Source organism: Eretmochelys imbricata, chromosome 4 (genome assembly GCF_965152235.1).
Source record: "Eretmochelys imbricata isolate rEreImb1 chromosome 4, rEreImb1.hap1, whole genome shotgun sequence".
NCBI classification, from domain to species: domain Eukaryota; kingdom Metazoa; phylum Chordata; order Testudines; family Cheloniidae; genus Eretmochelys; species Eretmochelys imbricata.
In genome coordinates this window covers 88,099,762-88,126,393 of record NC_135575.1, presented here as the reverse complement: position 1 = coordinate 88,126,393, position 26,632 = coordinate 88,099,762, and the positions used below count along the sequence as shown (strand labels likewise).

General features: G+C 42.0%; 1 protein-coding gene across 1 annotated transcript in view; it reads right to left on the bottom strand.

Moving 5' to 3' along the window:
- Positions 1-252: 252 nt before the first annotated feature.
- MTMR7 (myotubularin related protein 7) overlaps positions 253-26,632 on the bottom strand; it is a 104,711-nt gene continuing 78,331 nt past the window's right edge. The window contains exons 8-14 of the mRNA XM_077815577.1: positions 21,340-21,449; positions 13,743-13,868; positions 13,069-13,118; positions 7,850-8,050; positions 5,559-5,699; positions 1,273-1,399; positions 253-609 (exon numbers count right to left, since the gene is read on the bottom strand). Coding sequence (XP_077671703.1) covers positions 253-609; positions 1,273-1,399; positions 5,559-5,699; positions 7,850-8,050; positions 13,069-13,118; positions 13,743-13,868; positions 21,340-21,449 — 1,112 coding nt within the window. The remainder of the gene's footprint in view (positions 610-1,272; positions 1,400-5,558; positions 5,700-7,849; positions 8,051-13,068; positions 13,119-13,742; positions 13,869-21,339; positions 21,450-26,632) is intronic.

The window sequence follows — 26,632 nt, the reverse complement described above, 5'->3', positions numbered from 1 at the left end:
TGGAAAGCAAAAATAAATGAATAATTCTGTATGGCTCTGATAAGGTTAAAAGAAGCAACCGCAAGGGGCTTAAATAAATGTTCATAATAGCAGAGATTACCTTTCTTTAACATTGTCTCTTATTACAGCTATTAAGTGCTTGTTCTGCCTGGACCTTTACATACACAATTGCACAGCTCCTTTTCTTTGGAATTTTTTTTTAAAAATGTTCAAGGACAGTCCCTGTTCTTCATCTGATGAACAGATGTCATTTCAGACTGTGAGAAACACCGCTTCATCTGAATCTTTGCCACTATCTTCACTAGGCAGGCAACCACCGCTTGGGGACCTGCAGTTCAAATCTTCCACACCTGACTCCTGATCACTGATGGCTGATAGGTCAGGATCAGAGCTTTTCAGGTTGTCCTGGGTCAGAATCAGGGCTGAGTCTTCTTCGTCTCCTTGTGAAGGGCTCCGGGATGGGAATGATTTCACACTGTTAATGTAATCCTGGGGTGTATTAGCTATGCTGTTGTTAGAGGTAGAAAGCCCTAAATGTGTGTGTTGGTCTTGTTGCTTAGAGTTTCCTTTTCTATTGTTTAACTGCACTTTTTTGAGATCTGCCAATCTCTGAAAGAGAAACAATATAGTTTATATATTACACACACACACACACGCACAAGTTTCGGGCCCAATTCTGCTCTTGTGTACCCTGGTGATGGGCACAATGTAAATACTTGAGGTCAAAATCTGACATACACCCTTTGCAACTACTTATTTGATAATCAGAGTTCTTCCCTCAACTGCAGTGGGATTACACAGACCTTTAATCACGTCAGCCTTTAGGCCATATGGGACCAAGAAAAATTAACTTCTTTGGGAATGTGTGTGTTTTGTGAAGGTATCGGCCAAATTTCACCCTCCCTCTCCCCTCCCCTCCCCAAAAAGAAACCCCAATCCTGGCTTCTACAGATGTCAAAGGCAAAATATTCTCATTGAATTCAATCCCAGAAACTCCCTCTGTGTTTGAAAAGCACACAGCAGATGGTAGGTGCCACCACTTTTTGAGTAATAACAGTATAAATGTATGGATTATTCTTGCCAGCTTGGTATTATATATGCCTGACCTGAATTGCACATGTCCTGTAGAAAGGTGAACAAAAACTACCTATGCAGCAAAAAGAAAAGGAGTACTAGTGGCACCTTAGAGACTAACCAATTGAAAGATTTCCCCAGTAACTAGCCTTATTTAGAGAATATGAAGTCTGGGAAATCAGATCACGTGTCTATTACCTGTTCTAAGACCTCCAGCTCTTCCTCTAACTGCTGAGTTTCTTCTTTCACTGCCATCAGGTAATCAGTAACTGACTGCCGGGGATGCATCCCCTTTTCAAAGCGGGTATACATACCACTCCAGAACCTGGAATTGATAGCAGGGACTCTCAGAAGTGTTAAATGCAGGCGTTATGCAGGAGTACACAGTCTTAAACATATGTAAGCACTGTACTGCATGATGTGGAAAAATTGGAAAGAGTCCAGCGGAGGGCAACAAAAATGATTAGGGGGCTGGAGCACATGACTTATGAGGAGAGGCTAAGGGAACTGGGATTGTTTAGTCTGCAGAAGAGAAGAATGACGGGGGATTTGATAGCTGCTTTCAACTACCTGAAGGGGGGTTCCAAAGAGGATGGATCTAGACTGTTCTCAGGGGTAGCAGATGACAGAACGAGGAGTAATGGTCTCAAGTTGCAGTGGGGGAGGTTTAGGTTGGCTGTTAGGAAAAACTTTTTCACTAGGAGGGTGGTGAAGCACTAGAATGGGTTACCGAAGGAGGTGGTGGAATCTCCTTCCTTAGAGGTGTTGAAGGTCAGGCTTGACAAAGCCCTGGCTGGGATGATTTAGTTGGGACTTGGTCCTGCTTTGACCAGGAGGTTGGACTAGATGACCTCTTGAGGTCCCTTCCAACCCTGATATTCTATGTTAATTGAAAAACAGATTTATGACCACAAAATCGTGTTTTACTACTTTTGATATATATGACTGACAATGAAAAAGAAGCATAAGAATGTAAATCTATAGACTAATACTGGCATAAATCCATTATATAAAATTTTAAGAAACATCTGGCTACATTTGAGTTAGACCACAGCTTTGATCTAATCTGTCTGGAGTTCTGATGGATAGTAATTCTTTTTTAAAAAAACATTAACTTATTAAAGGTATTTACTGTCAACAAAAATGCATGGTCTGTCAAAATAAATACACACCTTTGCTGAGAAGAACAATAACTTAAGCTGTATTTTTTATTTGTTCTATATCCTCTATTTAAATATACTATAGAGCAGTAATAGCTGCATCAAAATTAAGGTTGAAGCCAGCTTTCCATTATAAGTCCTATTTCAGCCCTTCTCCAGTTTTCCACAAAAACTGATCCTCCTGAAGTTTTGTATGCCACAGCTCATCTGAGCGTAGTTTTTTCTGGAACCTTGGGTAAAAAGCAGAAGAGTCATCTAAAAGTTATGGTGTGAAATGTTACTTAAAAATTCATATTTAACAAAAATGTTTAACAGCAAGAGCCAAAAAATATCTCAAGGATGAGTTTGTGTTTTGTTGGCTTGGCTGAAAAGTGCTTTTGGGTCCTTGGTGTAGATAAGCATGACTCCACTGAAATCAATGGACTTGTACCCATTTACACTTGCTCTAAATTTGATCCTAATGTTAAAAGACAAAATTACACATATTGGCACAGAGATGTCTCAATATGTGTTTAAAATGAAATACCTGACAGATTCATGGGGCCTATTTCCACCTGCTGCATCACATGGGTAAAACTGTATTTTATTATGATGATTTCTTCTCAGGTTGTCACTGAACAATCATAGAACTTGATCTGGAGAGGTGCTGAGTGCCACAACTCTCAATGAAACTAATGAAATCTGCTGGTTCTGCTCAGATACTCTACAACTTTCAGGATTAGGTCCCAGATTGATTCAGGAAAGCATTTAGGGCTAGATCCACAAAAGCAGTTGGATGCCTAACAGCCACTTTAGGTGCCTAAGTCCAATATTTAGGCATCACTGAGATCCTCAGAACCCCCACACAGGCCTAACCCTACAGGCATCTAAATTTCCACTGTTAAAGTACCCTAAGCATCTCAGTGTCTGCCAGTGAACATATGCATAGTTATCTCAGTCTGGGCACCAGGCGCCTCTCTCACCCCTAAACCCCACTGGGGATCCTCCCTTCCGCTCTCGCCTGCGGGGCCTGATCCAGTAAGTGTTCTCTAAACCTAAATCCCTAAACCCACACAAAATAGAGGAAGAGAAAGACCCACGACCTGCACCCACTCTTCCACCCCCTTTATAACTTTTAGCCCAGTGGTCAGCCCACTCACCTGGGATGTGGGAGACCTGGGTTCAGTTCCCCCCACCCCCCTCGCCTGATGTGGAGGCATGATCTGAACTCAAGTCTCTACCCCCCGTATTAATTATTTACACACAGTGGAACAGCTCCAATAGGAGAAATTGTGAGAGACCCAACCAGATAACCCCATAGCCTAGCGATTAGGGCAGTCTTGTGGGAAGAGGGGAAACCCCACTTCAAATCCCTTCTCCACATCAGGCAGAGGGTAGAATTGAACTGGGGTAACCACATCTAGGGTGAGTACCCTAATTACTGGACTAAAGTTTATAAGGGGGACTCCTGGTATAGCATTTTCAAAAACTGGCTTAGGTGTCAACTCCAGGCATATGTTTATGGCTGTGAATCCCAAAAAGAGGTAGGCATTTTCCTTCAACCCAGATTTCGGCACCTAATTCCCTTTGAGAGGCAGGGTTTAGAGCAGGCTGAATACGGATGGATTTAAGTATATGCTAAAGTGCATTCCTGAAAGGAGTCCTCAACAACTGATTCTATGAAATCTTTGCAGGTTAGTGATACCAAGCTATTGTAGACTGCACTGCAATTAATTTAAAGTAAGAGACCTGTAAAATAATAACCCAGGCTAAAAAAGAAGCCTTTGGGAACATGGAAGCAGCATGGGGTTTTACAAGACAGTTTCTGTATATTTGGTCCTTAGCGACGCACCCATCTGCGTGCTCTTGTGTGATTTGTTGACATAGTCCTCAGTTAAATAACTGTTCCCGTTAGCCTGCAAATAAAAAGTCAGCTTGGATGAGGGTGTATGCCATAAGTATGTTTGGATAATTGTGTAATATCACTCCTCTATTTTCTAATTCTCTGGTAATATTTGGCCAGCACCTGACTGTCTACGTAAGTAGCTCAGCAGACAGATTAAGTAACAGACTTGAATTCAGCTGTCTAGCCAAAGGGCTGGCAGAGCTATTCTAGGTAGGGTGACCAGAGGGCAAGTGTGAAAAATCAGGACAGCGGCTGGGGGTAATAGGTGCCTATATAAGAAAAAGCCTCCAAAATCAGGACTGTCCCTATAAAATCGGGACATCTGGTCACCCTAGTTCTAGGAGATTTTTACCTAGTATTCAGTGGTTTCTTTTTTCTTTGCCAAACAACCTATGTTAATTTAGTAATGTTCCCCCCCACCAACCCTATATTCATTAACACAAAAGGCCCAATCCTGCAAACCCTTACTCAAAGTAGTCTGATTAAAATTAATGGGATTTCTCACATGAGTAAGTGTCTGCAGTATCAGGCCCCTATTTTGTAAAGCTCTTTTGCAAATATCGTTGTACCTAAAGGGACACCGACAGATTACAATGAGAGTTTTTAGTTAAACTGGTTTTTTAAACCTGGGTTACAAATGTGACCTAGAGTGTTAAACCTGAAAGAATACTAACATTAATTAATTTTTAATCATTTAGGTTGTTTGTTTACATTTTAACATATCCCCTAGCTTGGAATATGAAACTAACTATGTAGTTGTACTTCTAATACTTTCAATCAATCACTTTCACTTCTCTTGTATTAGCAGCAAACCAGACTGTTATTTGAAAAAAACAACAGTAACATTTTGAATTATATTAGACTCTGTAGACACTTGTACACACGTAAAAAATATGTGAGGCCTAAATTACCCTCCCAGTGTTACCCAGAATTTAGCAGCAACATTGGACAGAGTATTGAATTTGCTTATTTATGAAGTACTTGTTTGAACAAGTGTGAGTGAGACCCTAGCATCTTTCTGAAACCACTTGTTTCACCTGTGATGCTGACTGACCCAGGGAGTCAAAGATTCATCACAAAATCTGATATGGCAGAAATCTAGTACCCACAGACTAGACTAGAATTCAAAGAGCCATCTCCCCGTGGAACAAGTGCCTATGCATGTAATAAGTACACTCAACGATCAATGCAGTCTTAGTCACAAGCTTCTTTTGTAGCCAATCCAATGCTGTGACACAGTGCAGAGGCCCTGTCTGAGTATTGGCAGGCAGGGAGTTTACTCACTGTAGCTGGCACTGAATTTACCACGCTATCTGAATTAACCACTGTAGAATAAAATATACAGTGCAAGATTAAGTTCTGAGATGTGCAGTTTTGTGCTAATATACCCCACTAGTAAAATGCACAGTGCAGTGGCAACAACAAGTGAAGTCACCTACTTGTACAAGAAATTGCAGGGAGCTGTCTGTGGGCGCAATGTCCCCTGGGTCTGACTGTGGTCTTCTCTATACAGAGGATTCACGTAATCTGCACGATTCTTCCACAAGTGAGCCCAAAGTGAATATGTTCGTTCTTGAATTCTGAGAAAGGATTTAAAAGAAAAATACATAAACTGCTTTCCAGAGGTGCAGGTATAGCTAGAGACTAGGGAAGACACTTCAGTGCTCTTTGCTAGTCACTAGAATCAGCTTCAGAGCCTCTTAAGAAAATTACACAAATTAGAGCTGTAGAATATAGAGGCCCCTTTTCCTTCATTGGACTTTAAAGATGAAATCCAATGCACCTCTGAAAAGGAAGAGTAACTGGACATGGAATGTATGGGGGTTGAGTAAATAAAACACAGCCTCCATTTCAGGGCCCATGCCAGGGCTTCTATGAGTTTAAACAGCAGCCACTGATTCTTTGTATCAGTTCTGTGTTGTGTTGAGGCCACCTAATTTGTATATTCATGAATCCCTGGGCCTCTCCCACACTTTCTCACTGCCCACTGCTCTTCATGGCCTTGCTGACCTACATGGGCCTGGTGCACAGACACTTCCTGCAGCATGTAATGGGTCAGGCACTCCACTGCGGCTGCTTCTTCAATGATTAACCCTCCTCCCACAGGCCATAAGTAGACAGAGGACCTTCCACTGGTTCTCCACACCATGGGTGAATTTCAGCCACATGCAAGTGTGCTGACATTTCAAGTTGGCACCAGATTGCTGATCAGTCACAGTGGCACTGTAACAAATAACGGCAACTCTGCCTTTACAGGAGGAATGGCCAGTTACCAGTGGGGCACCATTCCCTTACAAGGCTACAGGAGTTATGCCAAGTTCTACTTTTATCTGTGGGTAGATCACTACAGGTTCTAGGGATCAGCAGTTTGTGCAGATACAATTTGAGACAGTTGTGTGCTGTGTGACCTATGGTGCTAAAAAGCAGCACTGTAGATGTTGTTGCTCAGCCTGGACTCTGAAACCCAGAAAGGAGGGTGAGCCCTTTCTGACCCCCTTCGGAGGGGTCACAGGTCTTGAACCTGGGTCTTCAGGCCAAAGCCACCCCATGGCAGCTTGCTGATACCAGCAGGGAGTGTGGGCTGGTGGACCCTAGCTCACCATAGGCACTGCCCACAAAGTTCCCAATTGGAGGAGATGTCCAGCCTCTTTGCATGGTTCAGACTCACTATTTAAGCCAGAAGGAGACACAGGAGGTTGTCTGAGCAACTACAGGAATCCTTGGCTGGATGCTACATTAGATTCTGCCTTCTTTCCTGACTCATGCCTTCCCATCCTGCTCCTAGGTCTTGTACTCCTGCCTTGCTCCAAGTCCCTGCTCCTATGCCCCAGCTCTTACCGTGGGCTTGATTACTGACTCTGTCTCTGACCTATGGTTCCTGACCACTACTGCTCTGACCACTAGGTATGACTGCTTACATTCTGGTCTATAACACCTCTTACTGGGAGTAAGAGGCATAGATGGAAACAGTCAAATGTAGGGACAGGTTCTGTGGACTATGAACAATTTTTAAAAGCCTCGATCCTTCAACCTGAACTGACTCCTGAGGCTTACAGGAAAAAATTTCTGGGGCTGCAAAAGCACAATGAGATGACTTATATGGAAATGTCAACCCAGAAGGGAGAGTACATCTGCAACCGGGACAGCCACTACTAGATGATTTGTGTGCACTGGGTGGGTTGGAACAGTTCTACGATGTCCAGCCACATGATCTTAAAATGGGGCTAGTGGACAAGAAACCAGGAAATCTGCACTGCTGGACAGGAAGTGGGATGAGTATGTGATGAACACAAGAACTCCAGTACAATCAGAGAGTACAAAACTAACAGCGCAGGAGGTCAGTTCACTGTCTCCCCTGACCAGGGTAACCAGGGTGTCACCACCGGGAACCCCAGTTCTTTACCCAAAAAGAGTGGGTGGGACAGAGAGGAATCTGGCTCTGGGGAAACTTGAAGATTCAACCCTAGGAGGGGAAATGGATTTCTCATACATACATAACTCTGGGATTGGAACAATCACACTGAGGAGTATGCCAAGGCTCAAGTGATGCCCTATATTACAGAAGCTCAACTTTTTTTTGTTGAATTATCTTGCCAGATAAAGGCAGGCAAGAATTTTACATTGCTTCACTTTGTGGCATACAAATTTATATAGACATTTTAATCTTTAATACACACACAATCTGCCAAACCAACATATACCTATGTAGTTTAAGAACAGAAAATCATACTTCAGCTCTCGTCTCTCCTTCTGGCTGTTACACAGGAAGTTACCAAACTGGCAGGAATAGATATGATGTTGTATGTGGATCAAAAATCTTTCATTGAACTCAAAGGCACAGGGAAACTGTTCCATTAGCTGCCAAACACACTCGATGAACTGATCAATAACTGGGGATATCTCTTTTGGATCTCCATCTAAATTGCCGTACCTAAAATAATGCAAGATATTACCATTATAACCTGAAATCCAATAGGAATCCTTTATGAAAACCAGAGCACTACATTGTTGAAAAAAAATACTTTGTGAGAGAGAGTTGAGTCATGGGTTTCATGGTGAATTTTTAGTCACATCACAAAATCAGGCAGGTCTGGAAACCTCTGTTCACAGAACAGAAGGAGCGTGGTGCTTGCCAGTCAGGAACAGAGCACACAGGAGAAGCTCTGTGGGAAAACTTCCAGAGTCCCCTGCTGTTTTATACCTGGTAGTAGTGTGCGCTGCAAGTCTCTCACTTCCATGAACACCCTTAGTCTATGTACTATTAATTAGCACATCTCCAGGACAACCTTTGCTGAAAGACTTTTATGGTGCCCCCTCACCCCACCCCCCAATCGTAATTTAAGGCTGCCCTTTGTTGGTGGAATTCCTTGGGGAGAGCATCCTGGGGCACAGTTACATTCTGTTGTGTTAGCAGGTGTGCTTTCAACCGCTTCTCTATATAGAATTAGGTTTATTGGTACTGTTCACACTGGATTACCTCAATTAAGAGGGGACTGAAAATATGTAATGCATACAGTTGAGGCAATATGCTGTATGTCTGACCTTGACCTGTAAAAGAGGAAGTATCTTTAGTTGTTTATTCTGTATATAGTATATATAGGCCAATGGAGTAGGAAACCATAAAAATAATTTCTTCTAAATTAGAACCTGCCATTACTTAAGTGCTCAGAGGTATAACAGTATCATTAAGGAGATCACAGTTATCAATGGTGATTGTATGCCTACAATCTACGTATGTAGAAATTATTATAAATATGTTGTAGAATGTCATTTTAACCACTGAAACTCCTGCTGGAATCTTATAAAACTTTATTCCAGTAAAAACCGCCTCAAATTATTGAATGTTATTTAATAACTCTCACGGTAGCGCAGCCTATAGAGAAATTAAGTAATATGACAATGAACCTTCAGCATAACTTTTGCACTTTGAATGTTTTTCTAAGGACTTGACTTAACCCACGAAACCAGGGAACTGTAGACATATGTCCACATTATGTACAAAAAGCCTGCAATTTATTTAATTAGCAAAAAGACAGTTGAGATTTGGACGCAAAATACAACTTGTCACATCAGTACATTGTTTTATATTTCCTTTACTTGAAGTATCTTTTGTTTTAATTTGATGGAATATTTGCCTATAGACTAGGAAAGGAGGACCCAATGCAGGAAAGACGGACTCCAGACAAACCAAAATGGAACCAGATTGCTGGCATGTACATTTAAAAAGATTGTAGAGGGATTTTTAAACAAGGGCTGGGAGAAAGCCGACAGGTATGTAGGAGCACATGGTTCGGACAGAGACATCCCTACGAGAAGATCTATTAATGGGGATTCTCTCTATTCTAGCAAGGAGGAGAAGATAGAAGTTAATAAAGCACAGGTAGGAACTGAAGAGAAACAGTCAAATGAAAAAGAGTCCCATTCAATTGTATCACATAATGGCAAACAACTAAAAAGTGATACATGCTAGAAGTCTAAATACTAAGATTGGTAAACTTAAGTGCCTGGTATTAAATGAGGATTTAGATATAATAGGCAACACAGAAACTTGGTGGCATGATGATAATCAATAGGACACAGTGATACCAGGGTACCAAATATATATGAATGACAGAGTAGGTCAGAGTAGGTGGGGAAGTGGCACTAGATATAAAAGAAAGCATAGAGACAAATAGAGCAAAAAAATCTTACATGAATCAAACTGTACCATAGAATCTCTATGGATAGAAATTTCATGATTGAATAATAAGAGTATAGAGGTAGGAATATACTACCAACCACCTGACTAGGATCATGGTGGTGACTATGAAATGCTCTGGGAAATTAGAGAGACGAAAAAAATAGAAAACTCAATAATAATGGGGGATTTCAACTGTCCTCATATTGGCTAAATATTTGTCACCTCAGGATGGGATGCAGAGATAAGGTTTCTAGACACCATAAATGACTGCTTCTTGGAGCAGCTAGTCCTGGAATGCATGAGGGGAGAGGCAGTTCTTTGATTTAATCTTAAGTGAAGCACAGGATCTGATGCAAGAGGTGAATACAGCTGAATCACTTGGGAATAATGATCATAATATAACTAAATTTAACAACCTTGTGAGGGGTGGAGAGGTGGGAGGAAACACCAAAGAAGCTCACCACAGCAGCATTTAATTTCAGAAAAGGGAACGACACAAAAATGAGGAAGCTAGTTAAACAGAAATTAAAACGTATAATCCCAAAAGTGAAATGCCTGCAAGCCACATGGAAACTTTTAAAAAACACCATAATAGAGGCTCAAATTAAATGGATACCTCAAATTAAAAAAACATAGTAAAAGGACCAAAAAAGTGCCACCATAGCTATACAACAAAGTAAAAGAATCTGTCAGGGGCCAAAAGGCATCCTTTAAAAATTGGAAGTTAAATCCTACTGAGGAAAATAGAAAGGAGCATACACTCTAGCAAGTCAAATTAAAAAGTATAATTAGGTGGGCCAAAAAAGAATTTGAAGAGCAACTAGCAAAAGATTCAAAACCTAACAGCAAAAAAAAAATGTTAAGTACATGAGGAGCAGGAAGCCTACCAAACAATCTGTGGGGCCACTGGATGATCAAAGTGCTAAAGGAGCACTCCAGGAAGATAAAGCCATTGCAGAGAAGTTAAATGAATTCTTTATATTGGTCTTCACTGCAGATGATGTGAGGGAGATGCCCACACCAGAGCCATTCTTTTTAGGTGACAAGTCTGAGGAATTGTCCCAGATTGAGGTGTCAATAGAGGTTTTGGAACAAACTGATAAACTAAACAGTAATAAGTTACCAGAACCAGATGGTATTTACCCAAGAGTTCTATAGGAACTCAAATATGAAACTGCAGAACTACTAAGTATGGTATGTAACCTATCACTTAAAGGAGCTTCTGTGCCAGATGACTGGAGGACAGCTAATGTGATGCTGATTTTTAAAGAAGTCTTCAGAGATGATCCTGGTAATTACAGGCTGGTAAGCCCAACTTCAGAACCAGGCAAGCAGGTTGAAACTATAGTAAAGAATACAATTATCTCACATGTAGATGAACACGATTTGTTGGGGAAGAGTCAATATGGCTTTTGTAAAGGGAAATCATGCCTCAATCTATTAGAATTCTTTGAACAGGGTCAAGAAACATGTGGACAAGGGTGATCCAGCAAATATAGTGTACTTGGACTTTAGAAAGCCTTTAATAAGGTCCTACACCAAAAGGCTCTAAAGCAAAGTAAGCGATCATGAGATAAGAAGGAAGGTCCTCTCAAGGATCAGAAATTGGTTAAAAGATAGGAAAGGAAGAGCAGGAATAAGTGGTCGGTTTTCACAATGGAAAGTGGTAAATAGTGGTATCTGCCAGGGATCTGTACGGGAACCAGTGCTGTTCAACATATTCATACATGATCTGGCAAAATGGGTAAACAGTGAGGTGACAAAATTTGTAGGTGATACAAAATTACTCAAGATAGTCTGCTTTGGGGTTAACTAAGAGTTACAAAAGGATTCCACAAAACTGAGTGACTGGGCAACAAAATGGCAGATGAAATTCAATATTGATAAATGTTAAAGTAATACACACTGGAAAACATAATCCCAATTATACATACAAAATGATAGGATCTAAATTAGCTGTTACCACTCAAGAAAGAGATCTTGGAGTCATTGTGGATAGTTCTCTGAAAACATCTGCTCAGTGTGTAGCGGCAGTCACAAAAACTAACAAAATGTTAGGAATCATTAGTGGATGGATGGATGGATGGATGGATGGATGGATGGATGGATGGATGGATAAATAAGAATTGGAGGAGGACAACAAAAACGTTTACGGGTATGGAACAGCTTCCCTATAAAGAGAGATTAAAAGGACTGGGACTTTTCAGCTTGGAAAAGAGACAACTAAGGGGGGATTTGACATAGATCTATAAAATTATGAATGGTGTGGAGAAAGTGAATAAGGAAGTATTATTTGTACCTTCACATAACACAAGAACCAGGAGTCACTCAATGAAATTAATAGGCAGCCGGTTTAAAGCAAACAAAAGAAAATACTTCACACAATGCACAGTCAACTTGTGGAACTCATTGCCAGGGGAATATTGTGAAGGGCAAAACTATAACAGGATTAAAAAAAGAATTAGATACGTTCATGGAGGATAGATCCAACAACAATTAACCAAGATGATCACTGATGCAACCCAATGCTCTGGGTGTCTTTAGGATGTGACTGCCAGCAGCTGGGAGCGGACAACAGGAGATGGATCACTTGATGATTGCCTGTTCTATTCATTCCCTCTGAAGCACCTGGCATTGGCCACCATCAGAAGACAGGATACTGGGCTAGATGGACCATTGGTCTGACCCAGTGTGGCCGTTCTTATGATATTTGGAGGCATAAAACAATTTGTAAAATCAGTACATTTTATATTCCCTTTACCTGAAATATGTTTTGCTTTAATTTGACAGAATATTTACCTATAGACTCAGTAGGTCTCAGATCACAGATCCTTGATGTCAACTGCACTTAAGCACATGCCTAAAGTTAAGTGCTGTCCTGAGTAGGAATGCTTTCGTGATCTGGGCCTTAATTCTGCATGAGTGAAATCCTGTCTCCCATTGAAGTCAATGACAGAACTCCCATTGACTTCAATAGAAATTTCTCTCCAAAATGAATGCTTCAATGGTAAAAGTAAGCATGAGACAAGCATCCAATATACTCAATAGTAAACAATGGGGAAAGAATGGTAAGAAAATAATATTTCTATTTTATTTTCCAACGGTCTATAATAAATAATGAAAAAAGTTATGAGGAATAACTTGAGGGCATCATGTTCATTTACTTTCTCATTGCCATTTGAAAATAAAATTAAAATAGCATCAGAAGAGAGCTGACCTTCCCTTATGAAAAAAGTGTACATAGAAAACAAACCTGAGAGTACCCTTACCTGTGATTAAATTTGTGCCCAAAGGAAACCCAATCTTTTTCAATTAATACCTAAAATGAGCAAAAGTGCACTTAAGTGTCATGTCATGGAATCAAGATTAATTTTTAGAACAAGCAAAAGAATGATGGAAATGAGCACTGCTGTATTTTAACAAAGCTTGATTCAGAATGACCGCCTATCATTTTTTATTAAACTCTACAAGCCTTGCAAACCTATCTTCGCAGGAATGACGATAAGGTTGGTAAACATTCGTGCATACTCTGCCAGAGCCAATTTGTACATCGGTCCCCTTGTTGAAAAGGAACAGATTTCAATCATGGTTTCCCCAAACCGACCCCCCTGGTTTGCACCCAATTTTGATAGGCAAAACTTTGGTGCCCATCTTTGAAAATTTTATCCTAAATATAAACTGATGCCCCCAGGACAGTTTCTTTGTCATGGTTCAAAAAGCAAAGGCAGACTGCACTTGATGGAACCAAATGTTTGATGTTAATTTGGATAATTTGGCTTCAATAATCTGAACCACTTTGGGTTTTTTTAAACTTTCTACTTAAGAAAAAAGACATTTTTAAGGAAAAGCTTATTTTCTCTACACACAGGAAGAACATTAGAGTTAATACTGTGCACATGATGTAACAGAACATTTACATTCACTGTAAAATACGCTTGCTTACCATAAATCCCTTCATAGTTCTGTAAAATGGATCTAATAGAAGGCTTGCTACAGAGCAAACCTGAGCTGTTCTGTCCCAGCCATCTGAGCAATGAACCAGAACACTCACGCCTTCCTCTGCCACAGCCTAAAAATACAGAAAGATTCATAGAAGTAGTAAATAAGGTTATGGCAATGGGTAACAGTAGAGATGCACGCCGGTTCAGTGGTTTAGGGTAGTAGCCTAGCACTTGGAAGGCCTGGGTTCAGGTCTTTGCTCTGCTACAGATTTCCTGTGTAAGCCGAGGCCCAGGTCCTCAAAAGCCTAACTCCTACTGATTTCAAAAGAGCCTCTCTGTGCCACAGTTTCCCTATCTATAAAATGGGGATAGCAAGTCTTCCCTACCTGCGAGGTATATTGTGAGGGTAATTGCATGAAAGAATGTGAGGTGCTCAGATACCATGGTAACAGTGGATATGTAAGCACTGAGGTATCTAGACCGATAAAAGTAGTATCTCCATCTGAAAAATAGCTTTCTCAGTTCAAGGAGCTTACTGAACACAAGAGTATCGGACCCCAAAGCACGTAGGGAAACTTCAGGGGAACCCTGTGTTTGGGATATATGTCAATATTCGATATGCAAGATTTGAAGTCTATAATTCTGTAATCTTAATTTACATTATTAGGAAGAGAGCTGTTTCATGCATAGTATAAGCGATGCGTACAAGGAAGGGGTTATGTTTAGTAAATCTGGGAGATCCTTTTGGGGAAGTTAGAATTCATTGTAGATTAAAAGGATTTATTTTAAATAAGACTTTTGCCTTTTTTTGTTTCTTTATGATTTGTAAAGAAAGCTGTACTTAAATCTCAATGGGGAAAAATAAAATGAGTTAAGAAAGATAGTACCTAGAAAAATAAACTCTAGAAAACTTTAAATCGAAGTGGAACAATGACTAATAATTAATCACCAATGTTTATTTTAGGAGGCAGATAATTCCACCAGAATGGATCCATTTGGGCAAAATACCAATATTTAACAATTGGCAATGGTAAAATTCTGGATACTAGAGACTAGCCAGAAATAGAGCAAAAATTCCAAGCAGCTTTTTACCCAGGAACCAAAATTATACAAGTAGATCTGCATTCCAGAACAAAGAGAAACAGGAAGACGGTGGGCACATATGCAAAAGAAGATTATAAAGAAGATTTGCAGACATTACTTAAACTTGCCACTGGGGGAAAGATGGCAACTGCTGAGGTCAGTGAGTGAAATCCTGGCAGCAGTGGAGTCAATGGCAAAATGCCAATTGACTTCAGTGGGGCCAAGATTTCACCTAATGAATTCTGCTATAGATAGACAAACACGTATATCTAGCCGGCACCTGGGATAAAACAGACAGTTGCAGCTACATATGGGAAAGGCAGAAGCAAGGCAAGAAAGAGAACTCTGACAGTTACAGAGTGACACCAAAAACATGAGAGTGGGCACGTCATTTTAAAAAAATAGTCATGTAAACACTTATATACTAATTACCACTGTAAGAGCCAAAAGGAGAGAACTGGAGTGTCTGACATTGGGAAGACCTGCAAGTAGCTGACATTTCAGAAACATGAGGTGTATGCGATTATCAAAGGGATGGCATAATTTCTATTCACTATAAAAACGATAGGCAGGGGAATAGCAGTAACCATAACAGATATCACAGACTAACAAAATAAAATTTCTGAGGAGAATGCCATGAAGTAGAACTGCTCTAGGCAGAAACACCAGGTCTTTACAATAAAATACACTAGCTGGGAGAGTAATAGCAGGCTTAAAAGTAGAACACTGATGGCACACAGCAGGAGTTTGCCTGGGATTGGTGAGTATCCGAGTGCGTGTTTGCTGAGTAAGTATCCGAGTGTGTGTTTGCAGGGAGGGCAGTGGGAGAGCCTGAGCGAGTGCCTGATTGGCTGGTAGCCTGCAGGGGGCGGGCACTGGGGCTGTCTGTTTGTTTGTTTCAGGGAAGCCTGGCTGTTTAAAAATAGCCAGAGCTTCGCTAACCAGCTGAGCAGCGGGGAACAGCAGAGCAGCACACAGCAGGAGTTTGCCTGGGAGTTCGCCTAGAGTGAGCCCAGTGAGGCTTACATCTTGCCAGCTTCTCTGAGGAAGCTCATAGTAGGAAGGTAATATGGAAGGGGGGGTTCAGCTGTTGTGACCTGCACTGGATATGCCATGTTTGTCTTTCTTCCACAGGACAGAAGCGACTTTGTCTGTACAAAGTGCAAGCTGGTCTCCATATTGGAAGAGAAGATTGAAGGTCTGGAGCAACAGATATCGACCCTGCGTTGCATACGAGAATCAGAGGATTTCCTGGACAAAAGTCAGGATATGCTTCTACGGGCACAAAGCTCTAAAGATTTAGAGCAGGTTGCACAGCGGAGCCAAGAGGCCAGTGAAGAAGCTTGGCAACATGTGACCTCCAGAAGAAGAAGGGGGAATGTCCGGGTACCAGCAACACAGACACAGGTAAGTAACCGTTTTCATGCTCTCTCCACAGGTACCATTGCGGAGAGTGGACCAGATGATACGTGGGGGGAGAAAGCAGAAGGAGACTCCGCTGGTTGGAAGGCATGAGATGCGCTGTCCTGAGATGGGGGGTTCCACGACCACCACTCCCAAGAGAAGGAGGCGGGTGGTGGTGGTCGGGGACTCTCTACTCCGGGGGACTGAGTCATCTATCTGCTGCCCTGACCGGGAAAACCGAGAAGTCTGCTGCTTGCCGGGAGCTAAGATTCGCGATGTGATGGAGAGACTGCCGAGACTCATCAAGCCCTCGGATCGCTACCCCTTCCTGCTTCTCCACGTGGGCACCAATGATACTGCCAAGAATGACCTTGAGCGGATCACTGCGGACTATGTGGCTCTGGGAAGAAGGATAAAGGAGTTTGAGGCGCAAGTGGTGTTCTCGTCCATCCTCCCCGTGGAAGGAAAAGGCCTGGGTAGGGACCGTCGAATCGTGGAAGTCAACGAATGGCTACGCAGGTGGTGTCGGAGAGAAGGCTTTGGATTCTTTGACCATGGGATGGTGTTCCATGAAGGAGGAGTGCTAGGCAGAGACGGGCTCCACCTTACGAAGAGAGGGAAGAGCATCTTTGCGAGCAGGCTGGCTAACCTAGTGAGGAGGGCTTTAAACTAGGTTCACCGGGGGAAGGAGACCAAAGCCCTGAGGTAAGTGGGAAAGTGGGATACTGGGAGGAAGCACAGGCAGGAATGTCTGTGAGGGGAGGGCTCCTGCCTCATACTGAGAATGAGGGGTGATCAGCAGGTTATCTCAAGTGCTTATATACGAATGCACAAAGCCTTGGAAACAAGCAAGGAGAACTGGAGGTCCTGGTGATGTCAAGGAATTATGACGTGATTGGAATAACAGAGACTTGGTGGGATAACTCACATGACTGGAGTACTGTCATGGATGGTTATAAACTGTTCAGGAAGGACAGGCAGGGCAGAAAAGGTGGGGGAGTAGCACTGTATGTAAGGGAGCAGTATGACTGCTCAGAGCTCCGGTACGAAACTGCAGAAAAACCTGAGTGTCTCTGGATTAAATTTAGAAGTGTGAGCAACAAGAGTGATGTAGTGGTAGGAGTCTGCTATAGACCACCAGACCAGGGGGATGAGGTGGATGAGGCTTTCTTCCGGCAGCTCGCAGAAGCTACTAGATCGCACGCCCTGGTTCTCATGGGTGACTTTAATTTTCCTGATATCTGCTGGGAGAGCAATACAGCGGTGCATAGACAATCCAGGAAGTTTTTGGAAAGCGTAGGGAACAATTTCCTGGTGCAAGTGCTAGAGGAGCCAACTAGGGGGGGAGCTTTTCTTGACCTGCTGCTCACAAACCGGGAAGAATTAGTAGGGGAAGCAAAAGTGGATGGGAATCTGGGAGGCAGTGACCATGAGTTGGTTGAGTTCAGGATCCTGACACAGGGAAGAAAGGTAGGCAGCAGGATACGGACCCTGGACTTCAGGAAAGCAGACTTCGACTCCCTCAGGGAACGGATGGGTAGGATCCCCTGGGGGACTAACATGAAGGGGAAAGGAGTCCAGGAGAGCTGGCTGTATTTCAAGGAATCCCTGTTCAGATTACAGGGACAAACCACCCCGATGTGTCGGAAGAATAGTAAATATGGCAGGCGACCAGCTTGGCTTAACGGGGAAATCCTAGCGGATCTTAAACATAAAAAAGAAGCTTACAAGAAGTGGAAGCGTGGACATATGACCAGGGAAGAGTATAAAAATATTGCTCAGGCATGTAGGAATGAAATCAGGAGGGCCAAATCGCACCTGGAGCTGCAGCTAGCGAGAGATGTTAAGAGTAACAAGAAGGGTTTCTTCAGGTATGTTGGCAACAAGAAGAAAGCCAAGGAAAGTGTGGGCCCCTTAATGAATGAGGGAGGCAACCTAGTGACAGAGGATGTGGAAAAAGCTAATGTACTCAATGCTTTTTTTGCCTCTGTCTTCACTAACAAGGTCAGCTCCCAGACTGCTGCGCTGGGCATCACAACATGGGGAATAGATGGCCAGCCCTCTGTGGAGAAAGAGGTGGTTAGGCACTATTTAGAAAAGCTGGACGTGCACAAGTCCATGGGGCCGGACGAGTTGCATCCGAGAGTGCTAAAGGAATTGGCGGCTGTGATTGCAGAGCCATTGGCCATTATCTTTGAAAACTCGTGGCGAACGGGGGAAGTCCCGGATGACTGGAAAAAGGCTAATGTAGTGCCAATCTTTAAAAAAGGGAAGAAGGAGGATCCTGGGAACTACAGGCCAGTCAGCCTCACCTCAGTCCCCGGAAAAATCATGGAGCAGGTCCTCAAAGAATCAATCCTGAAGCACTTACATGAGAGGAACGTGATCAGGAACAGTCAGCATGGATTCACCAAAGGAAGGTCATGCCTGACTAATCTAATCGCCTTCTATGATGAGATTACTGGTTCTGTGGATGAAGGGAAAGCAGTGGATGTATTGTTTCTTGACTTTAGCAAAGCTTTTGACACGGTCTCCCACAGTATTCTTGTCAGCAAGTTAAAGAAGTATGGGCTGGATGAATGCACTATAAGGTGGGTAGAAAGTTGGCTAGATTGTCGGGCTCAACGGGTAGTGATCAATGGCTCCATGTCTAGTTGGCAGCCGGTGTCAAGTGGAGTGCCCCAGGGGTCGGTCCTGGGGCCGATTTTGTTCAATATCTTCATAAATGATCTGGAGGATGGTGTGGATTGCACTCTCAGCAAATTTCCAGATGATACTAAACTGGGAGGAGTGGTAGATACGCTGGAGGGCAGGGATAGATACAGAGGGACCTAGACAAATTGGAGGATTGGGCCAAAAGAAATCTGATGAGGTTCAATAAGGATAAGTGCAGGGTCCTGCACTTAGGATGGAAGAACCCAATGCACAGCTACAGACTAGAGATCGAATGGCTAGGCAGCAGTTCTGCGGAAAAGGACCTAGGGGTGACAGTGGACGAGAAGCTGGATATGAGTCAGCAGTGTGCCCTTGTTGCCAAGAAGGCCAATGGCATTTTGGGATGTATAAGCAGGGGCATAGCGAGCAGATCGAGGGACGTGATCATCCCCCTCTATTTGACATTGGTGAAGCCTCATCTGGAGTACTGTGTCCAGTTTTGGGCCCCACGCTACAAGAAGGATGTGGATAAATTGGAAAGAGTCCAGCGAAGGGCAACAAAAATGATTAGGGGTCTGGAACACATGAGTTATGAGGAGAGGCTGAGGGAACTGGGATTGTTTAGTCTGCAGAAGAGAAGAATGAGGGGGGATTTGATAGCTGCTTTCAACTACCTGAGAGGTGGTTCCAGAGAGGATGGTTCTAGACTATTTCTCAGTGGTAGAAGAGGACAGGACAAGGAGTAATGGTCTCAAGTTGCAGTGGGGGAGGTTTAGGTTGGATATTAGGAAAAACTTTTTCACTAGGATTGTGGTGAAACACTGGAATGCGTTGCCTAGGGAGGTAGTGGAATCTCCTTCCTTAGAAGTTTTTAAGGTCAGGCTTGACAAAGCCCTGGCTGGGATGATTTAATTGGGGATTGGTCCTTCTTTTGACCAGGGGGTTGGACTAGATGACCTCCTGAGGTCCCTTCCAACCCTGATATTCTATGCTTCTATGATTCTATGAAATGCAAAATACTGGGATAAACAATTTCTCAGTACCATAAACAACTGCTTCTTGGGACAAATAGGTAAGTATGAAGAAAAGGGGCTTCTTTTGAATTAGATATTGGTAACAGAGAGACAAGATGGGTGAGGTAATATTTTTTATTGGACCACCTTCTGTTGGTGAGAGAGAGAAAAGCTTTCGAACTCAAAGAGATCTTCTTCAGGATTGGGAAACTTACTTAGAGTGTCACAGCTAAATACAAAATGGAACAGATTGTTTAGTTAACACTGTTTAGTTAAGTAAGTTAACACTGGGAGCTTAAATTCATAACTTTGCTAGACACTAAAAATCATGGACTGAATAGAGAAACTGGATTTATGGCTTATTACAGTGGTCTATAACCCACTAACAATGCTACTCCTCCCCCCCCCCCAGCTGCTTTCCCCACTCCCACAAGCTCTCTGCCCTATGACTGGAGGAGTGTTAACAGGCCACTTATCTTGAATGGTTCCTTGAAATATGTGTTAACTACTTATGCTAAATCATCTGTTCCACCTTGTATTTAGTTGTGACACTCTGGCCAGGTCTACACTACACACTGATTCAGTATAACTATGTCACTCAGGGGTATGAAAAATCCACACCATGAGTGAGGTAGTTATACTGACCTTAACCCCCGCGTAGACAGCTCTCCCACCAACATAACTACCGCCTCTTGCAGAGGTGGAGGTTTTAAGCCGACAGGAGAGCTCTCTCCCGTCAGCTTAGAACATCTTCACCAGAAGTGCTACGCAGCTGGGTCGATGGAAGTTTGTACTGTAAATCTGCCCTCTGAGTAAGTTTCCCAGATCTGAAGAAGAGCTCTGTGTAAGCTTGATAGCTTGCTCTCTCTCACCAACAGAAGTTGGTCCAATAAAAGATATTACCCCACTCGCCTTGTCTGTCTAATATCCTGGGACCGACATGGTCACAACACTGCATACCTTGGTAACACAAAGGAGTTCGTTCAGGCGATGAATGAAGTTGAGCCATTAAATAAGTGGGACCAGAGTATAATTAAGTTTGACATGTGTGCACAGGGACAATCATACCTTGAGGTAGTGCTGCAACACTTAACCTGCAACAAGGGGAACTTAAGGAGAAACAGGTTTAGTAACTGTCTGCAGGGAAAAGTTAAGAAATTAAGATATACAGCATTGGGTAGTGGAGGCTGCACTGCAATTCAGGTAAATAGCACACAAGAATAGAGGGAAATAAAACACTAATTTACAAGCAAAGTGTCCAAATGACAACTTTTGCCACACTAAAAATTGTCTCTTCTTCCATCACAGAAACATTACACATTTAGGGCCAGATTATTTTCTAGTGTAACTTCATCTAAGTCAATGGAGTTTCACCGGCAGAGACGCTAGCCCTCAGTTTTCTGCATCAGGTCAATCAATTTTGATTTAGTTTTACATAATTTACCTTTGCAATGAAGATGCCCGCATCCATGATGGCTTTGATGTGTTTTAGCCAGCCAGAATTCTCCAGGCCCCAGAGGAAGTCACTCATAGAAGGGGACTTCAGCTCACAAACTGCAAAGTAAGCCACATTTTTAACACACAACATAACATTTTAACTCATAGGTTCCGACTGACTGTTCAACCTAAGAATTGATATGTTTGCAGATTCTCTGGTTAAAACAGACAGTTTCTGAAATGGAAAGATTACTTTTAAGTATATATAAGGTTCTATACAGTATGTATGAAAGCATAAATTAAAGGGACAGCATTGGGTGAAATCTGGCCTCAAAAAAAGTTGTTGAAAAAAAGGAAGGTTTTACAAAACTTATAAGAGAAATGCTTCTTTTAAAAGATTCCCAAGCAGTACTTTGGAATTTTATATAAATATTTCTTCCGTGGTGCAGGTTTTCCATAAGCATAACCATTTTAACAGTAGTAATTAAATCCATTACTGTGGGGAAGGATTAACCTGTTATTAATTATCAGAACCTGGAGTCAAGAGGGTTGTGTTTTTTTCCCAGCTTTGCCACAGATTTCATGTGTGACTTTGGCCAAGTCCTGCAGGATAAAATTTTCAAAAGTGGCCATTAAGTTGGGCACAAAGAAATTAAGCCAGCCATTGAAGCTGTTGGCCTTATTCTCACTGTGTCTCAATTTCCCCATCTGTAAGAAGGTTCTGAGGATTAACTCAATAATACTGTGAAAAAAATTTGAGCTCCTCAGATAGAAGGTCCTAAAGAAGTTAAATAATATTGAAAATAAATGTATTAGGAAGTCTAAATCCCACACTCTAATGCTCTAATCAGCTGTTAGGTAGGTAAATGGCCATTTTATTCATATATGTGCTGGGCTAAGCATCCAAGGGTGACATTCAGAAGCCCTGTATACAGCAAAAATATTTGATGTTTATCTGGATATCCTGCAAATGGACAGGGTGAATAAAATCCATTCTCTTGGCTGCCTGCAGGCTCCAAGGCACCTCCTGTGATACGTAGGGGCCCTTTTTCATCCACTATAGCCAGAGATATTGCCCACTGCACCAATCCATTCAGAACAATTTTTCCTCTCACAAAGAATCGATACTGTTTGTTAGGAGCCCACATATTATTCCAAAAGTTATTTTCTTGGTATATGTTAGTGGAGGTGCAGACAAGTGTTCTCCTAGAATTGGCTGAGGTGTTCTGGACAAGCCAAGTGGAAAAGGTCTGAGAGGGAATCCCAACAGCCACCATCTCAGCAAGAGTTTAATTTGAAATTACAACATCATTTAGCTTGACTACCCTGGGTGAAGATTTCTCATGTAGTTTTTTTTGTATTATTTGTATTACTGTAGCACCTAGGAGCCCTAGCTGTGGACAAGGACCCCATGGTGCCCAGCACTGGACAAACACAAAATAAAAAGATGGCCCATGCCTCAAAGAGTTTATAATCTCTATTAATTATTTCCCTTTAATTTTGAAATAACACACAATTCACACAACATTCAAAGCAGATATCAAATATTAGGGAGGAGAGTTACTCAGCTCATCTTTCCAACGTTGGTGGCTTTAACAGGATGTCAAAATCCCAAATGTGAATGCTAAATCAATTTGTAGATATACACAATGAGAACTTATGTACCTAACATGGGATTCAGATGTCCTGCTAAACCATCTGTGAGTGAAAATTGGACATGCTATCTTACATGAAAATTCATCCCTTGAAATCTTATATGCTACACATAAATTACTATAACATTTATATATTTTCATCTCTATAAAATGTCTGAATTTTTTTTAGAGTCTGTATGATAGAGATAGTTTCATCCCATTGTAGTTAAGTGTGTGTCTTCATTCTCCCTCTCTCTCTTCTTAACTATTCCAAAATTAGTAACACTGGCAAAAAAAATAATCAAAAAATAAAAAAGCACCTCGCTCTCATCTGAAATCTGGTATGTGGTCTCAATCCAGTAGAAACCCTTCTTTAAAAGGGCAATAAAATTCTGTGTCAGCCATTATAAAGTTTCATGTGCCATATCCATCACAGACATAAGACCATGCAACTCCGGTGACTTGGGTACAGCTGCATCAGTGAATTTGATCCTAAGAAATAAATTCCCATTTTCTTCAGTGTAGCTAGAAATTCACTCTATAAGTGAAATTCAGAATTAGTGCACACCAGGTCTCAATTTTGGACTTTTTTAACCCTTTTCCATTCTAAGGCACATTAGCCTAACGTGTACTATATAAAGCATTGCAATCTTTGAATATACAGGTTCTCACGGAAGTTTATTTTACAAGTCATTTTTGAAAGGCTTAAAAGAACAAAACAAAACAAAAAAAAACCACCCTGAGTAACAGTATTGAAAGCAAACAGTCTTTCAGATGATTAATGCTCCTGTGCAGATGGAAGCATCAGCAATTAGACATTGTATTTTAATTGAAGCTGCTGGCTCTGTTTGCAAAAGCCCAGGGTAAAGCTGAAATACTACTTTGCTCATTCCTGCTACCAAATCAGAATCAATATTTACTTACCATTTTACTGAGCAAAGTCCATTTTGTCCTAAATTAGAGACAAATGCCACATATTTTAAGTGATGCTGGCTACTGATCTGTAATGCTGGCTACTGATCTGTAGTTTAATACTAAATTCAACTAATGCTGAATTCAGTTACTAGGCAAAACATATATGAAGACACAAAAATATCTGTGTATCAGCAGAAAAGGAATCAAAACATTTGAACTATAGAAGGCTCTTCAGCTATTTCATAAGGAGAATGGTATGGGGCAGAGCTGACTTTACACACAGGAAAATCAAGGAGCCACTTGGGGCAGTACACTGTATGGAAACTCAGCAACTCACAAGCTGCCCTTATTTCTCTCCCCATTAACTGTACTGGAGGGGGAGAAGAAACAGCATACTGTCAGATCTATAGTGCCCACCAGCAATAGCAGCAGATGGGGAGGCAACTGCCGGATTAATTTTCCCATTTCCAGCAGCTTGAGGCCCCACAAATCCTATAGCTGGCCTTTGCTCAGTTGGGGGAAGGGTTAAAGCAGTGGTCACCAACCGGTCAATTGCAATCAACTGGTCGCAACTCCCTGCCTGCCCTGGCCCCACACTGCTCCCAGAAGCGGCCAGCTCGGTCCCAGAGGTAGGGTTTCCCTCCACGTGCTGCTCCTGCCTGCAAACACCACCCCTGCAGCTCTCATTGGCCAGGAATGGGGAGCTGTGGCCAATGGAAGCTGCGGGGGCAGTGCTTGCAGAGAGGGGCAGCGCATGGAGCGATGTGACCCCTGCTTGCCTCCATTGGCCCCTTCTGGGAGCAGCGTGGGGCTGGGGTAGGCAGGGAGCCTGCCTTAGCAGCAGCCACGCTGCACCACCAATCAGGAGCTGCCAGAGGTGTGGGCCAAACCCTGCAGTGCTTACCGTAGCAGAACTCTCAATGAAGTCCGAAGACTGTAGGTTTTGTTCCTATCTAAGCAACTGATGTTCTGAATACTAATAGAAGAGAAGTCCCTATTCACTATTTTTGTTGTTCAAATACAGACAAAAAGCATGATGTGCATCATCTAAATGTAAAGATCATAATGGATCAAATTCTGGTTGCCACCTGGAAACTAAACTCACCCAGTGAGGAATACAAATATGCTACCAAATCCATGTTAATGGGCCCCTGAATCTTGGCTGTAGGGTGACCAGATAGCAAGTGTGAAAAATTGGGACCGGGGCTGGAGGTAATAGGTGCCTATATAAGAAAAAGCCCTGAATATCAAGACTGTCCCTATAAAATTGGGATATCTGGTTCCCCTACTTGGCTGAGACCAGCCCTACCAACAGCTCCCTTGTGCATTCTTTCCTGCTTAGCACAGGAATGATTTGGCACAGGGTTGTGCATAGGGGCTATTGCCTGGTCACAGTGACCACAAATGTGTACACACATGAGGGTGTGGACCACACTGCCTGACCCTTTGGCCATGCCCTGTTATGTCCTTCCAGACATATGAGGAGCAATCTCCCTGCAGCTTTTCACAGGAGGCAGGATACGGTCAGCCAACTTCTGCCCAGCACTCCCAATGTTGGCTGTGGATCTTCTGAGGTGAGTATGTGGAGCACTGGCCAGAATTTGGCCCTTCGTTAATATAATTCAGTACATTAAACATTACTTTTTTATTCATCTGGACAACAATTCAGTGAAAGTTTATTGTCCTTAAAATTAGAGCTAAATCCTGTTGGGGGGTGGGGGAGGGTAAAGCAAAATGGAGAAAAACTGAGGAAGGATAATTAGGGTGTGGGGTGGCGCAACAGATGTGCTCCTCCACAGAATGAAGAAGAAAAGTGGCTATAATCATTGTTCCAGAGTTCAGGTATTTCTCTCTACTGCACATATATCACCGCTATGTTCCAGCACAAAGAGCCACTGCAGTGCTCAGCCCCTTTGCAAGCTGGCTTCCCCATGCAATGGATGTGCAGTTCATCCACTGTTTGGGTTCTCCCATGGGTGAACAATGGGGTATGATTTTCCCTTAGTCATTAAGTGTGTATTACAGTATTACAGTTAAATTCTCTCACACTAATTAGCGAAGAATGAGCTGGTTGAAAAATGGGAAATTCTGACATTTTGAAATTTGTTTTCATTCTGAATCGGGACAAAAAGACAAAATTTCAGAACTTCTCCTGGAATGGAAATTCTGAAAAATTTTTGATTCACAATCATCAAGTTATTTTGATAATATCAAATGGTTTCATTTTGATGAGTAAATCTTAATACAAATTATATATAATATTAAATACATGCATCAATATACAATAAAGTCAAAATGAAATTATATCAATTGATAAAGCCAAAAAGAAATATTTTTACTTTAATCAAAACAAAATTGAAATGAACTGTTTTGACATTTTCCCATAGAAAATTTCTTCTTCACAATTGACATGTACCTGTGAAACATTTCAGTCCCAAAGAAACTAGATTTTCCGATGGAAAACTGTTCTGTCAAAAAAAATTCAGCTAGCTCTATCAGGGAATTTATCTGAGCTCCATCATAGAAAAGCCATCTGCAACCTTCACTATCCTAGACTCATGAACCAATTCTCCTCTTGCTCCATCTTAACTCCATTGATGTCAATGGAATTATAGTACAGTAACTCCTCACTTAATGTTGTAGTTATGTTCCTGGAAAATGCTACTTTAAGAGGAACGATGTTAAGTGAATCCAATTTCCCCATAAGAATTAATGTAAATGGCGGGGGGGACAGGTTCCAGGGAATTTTTT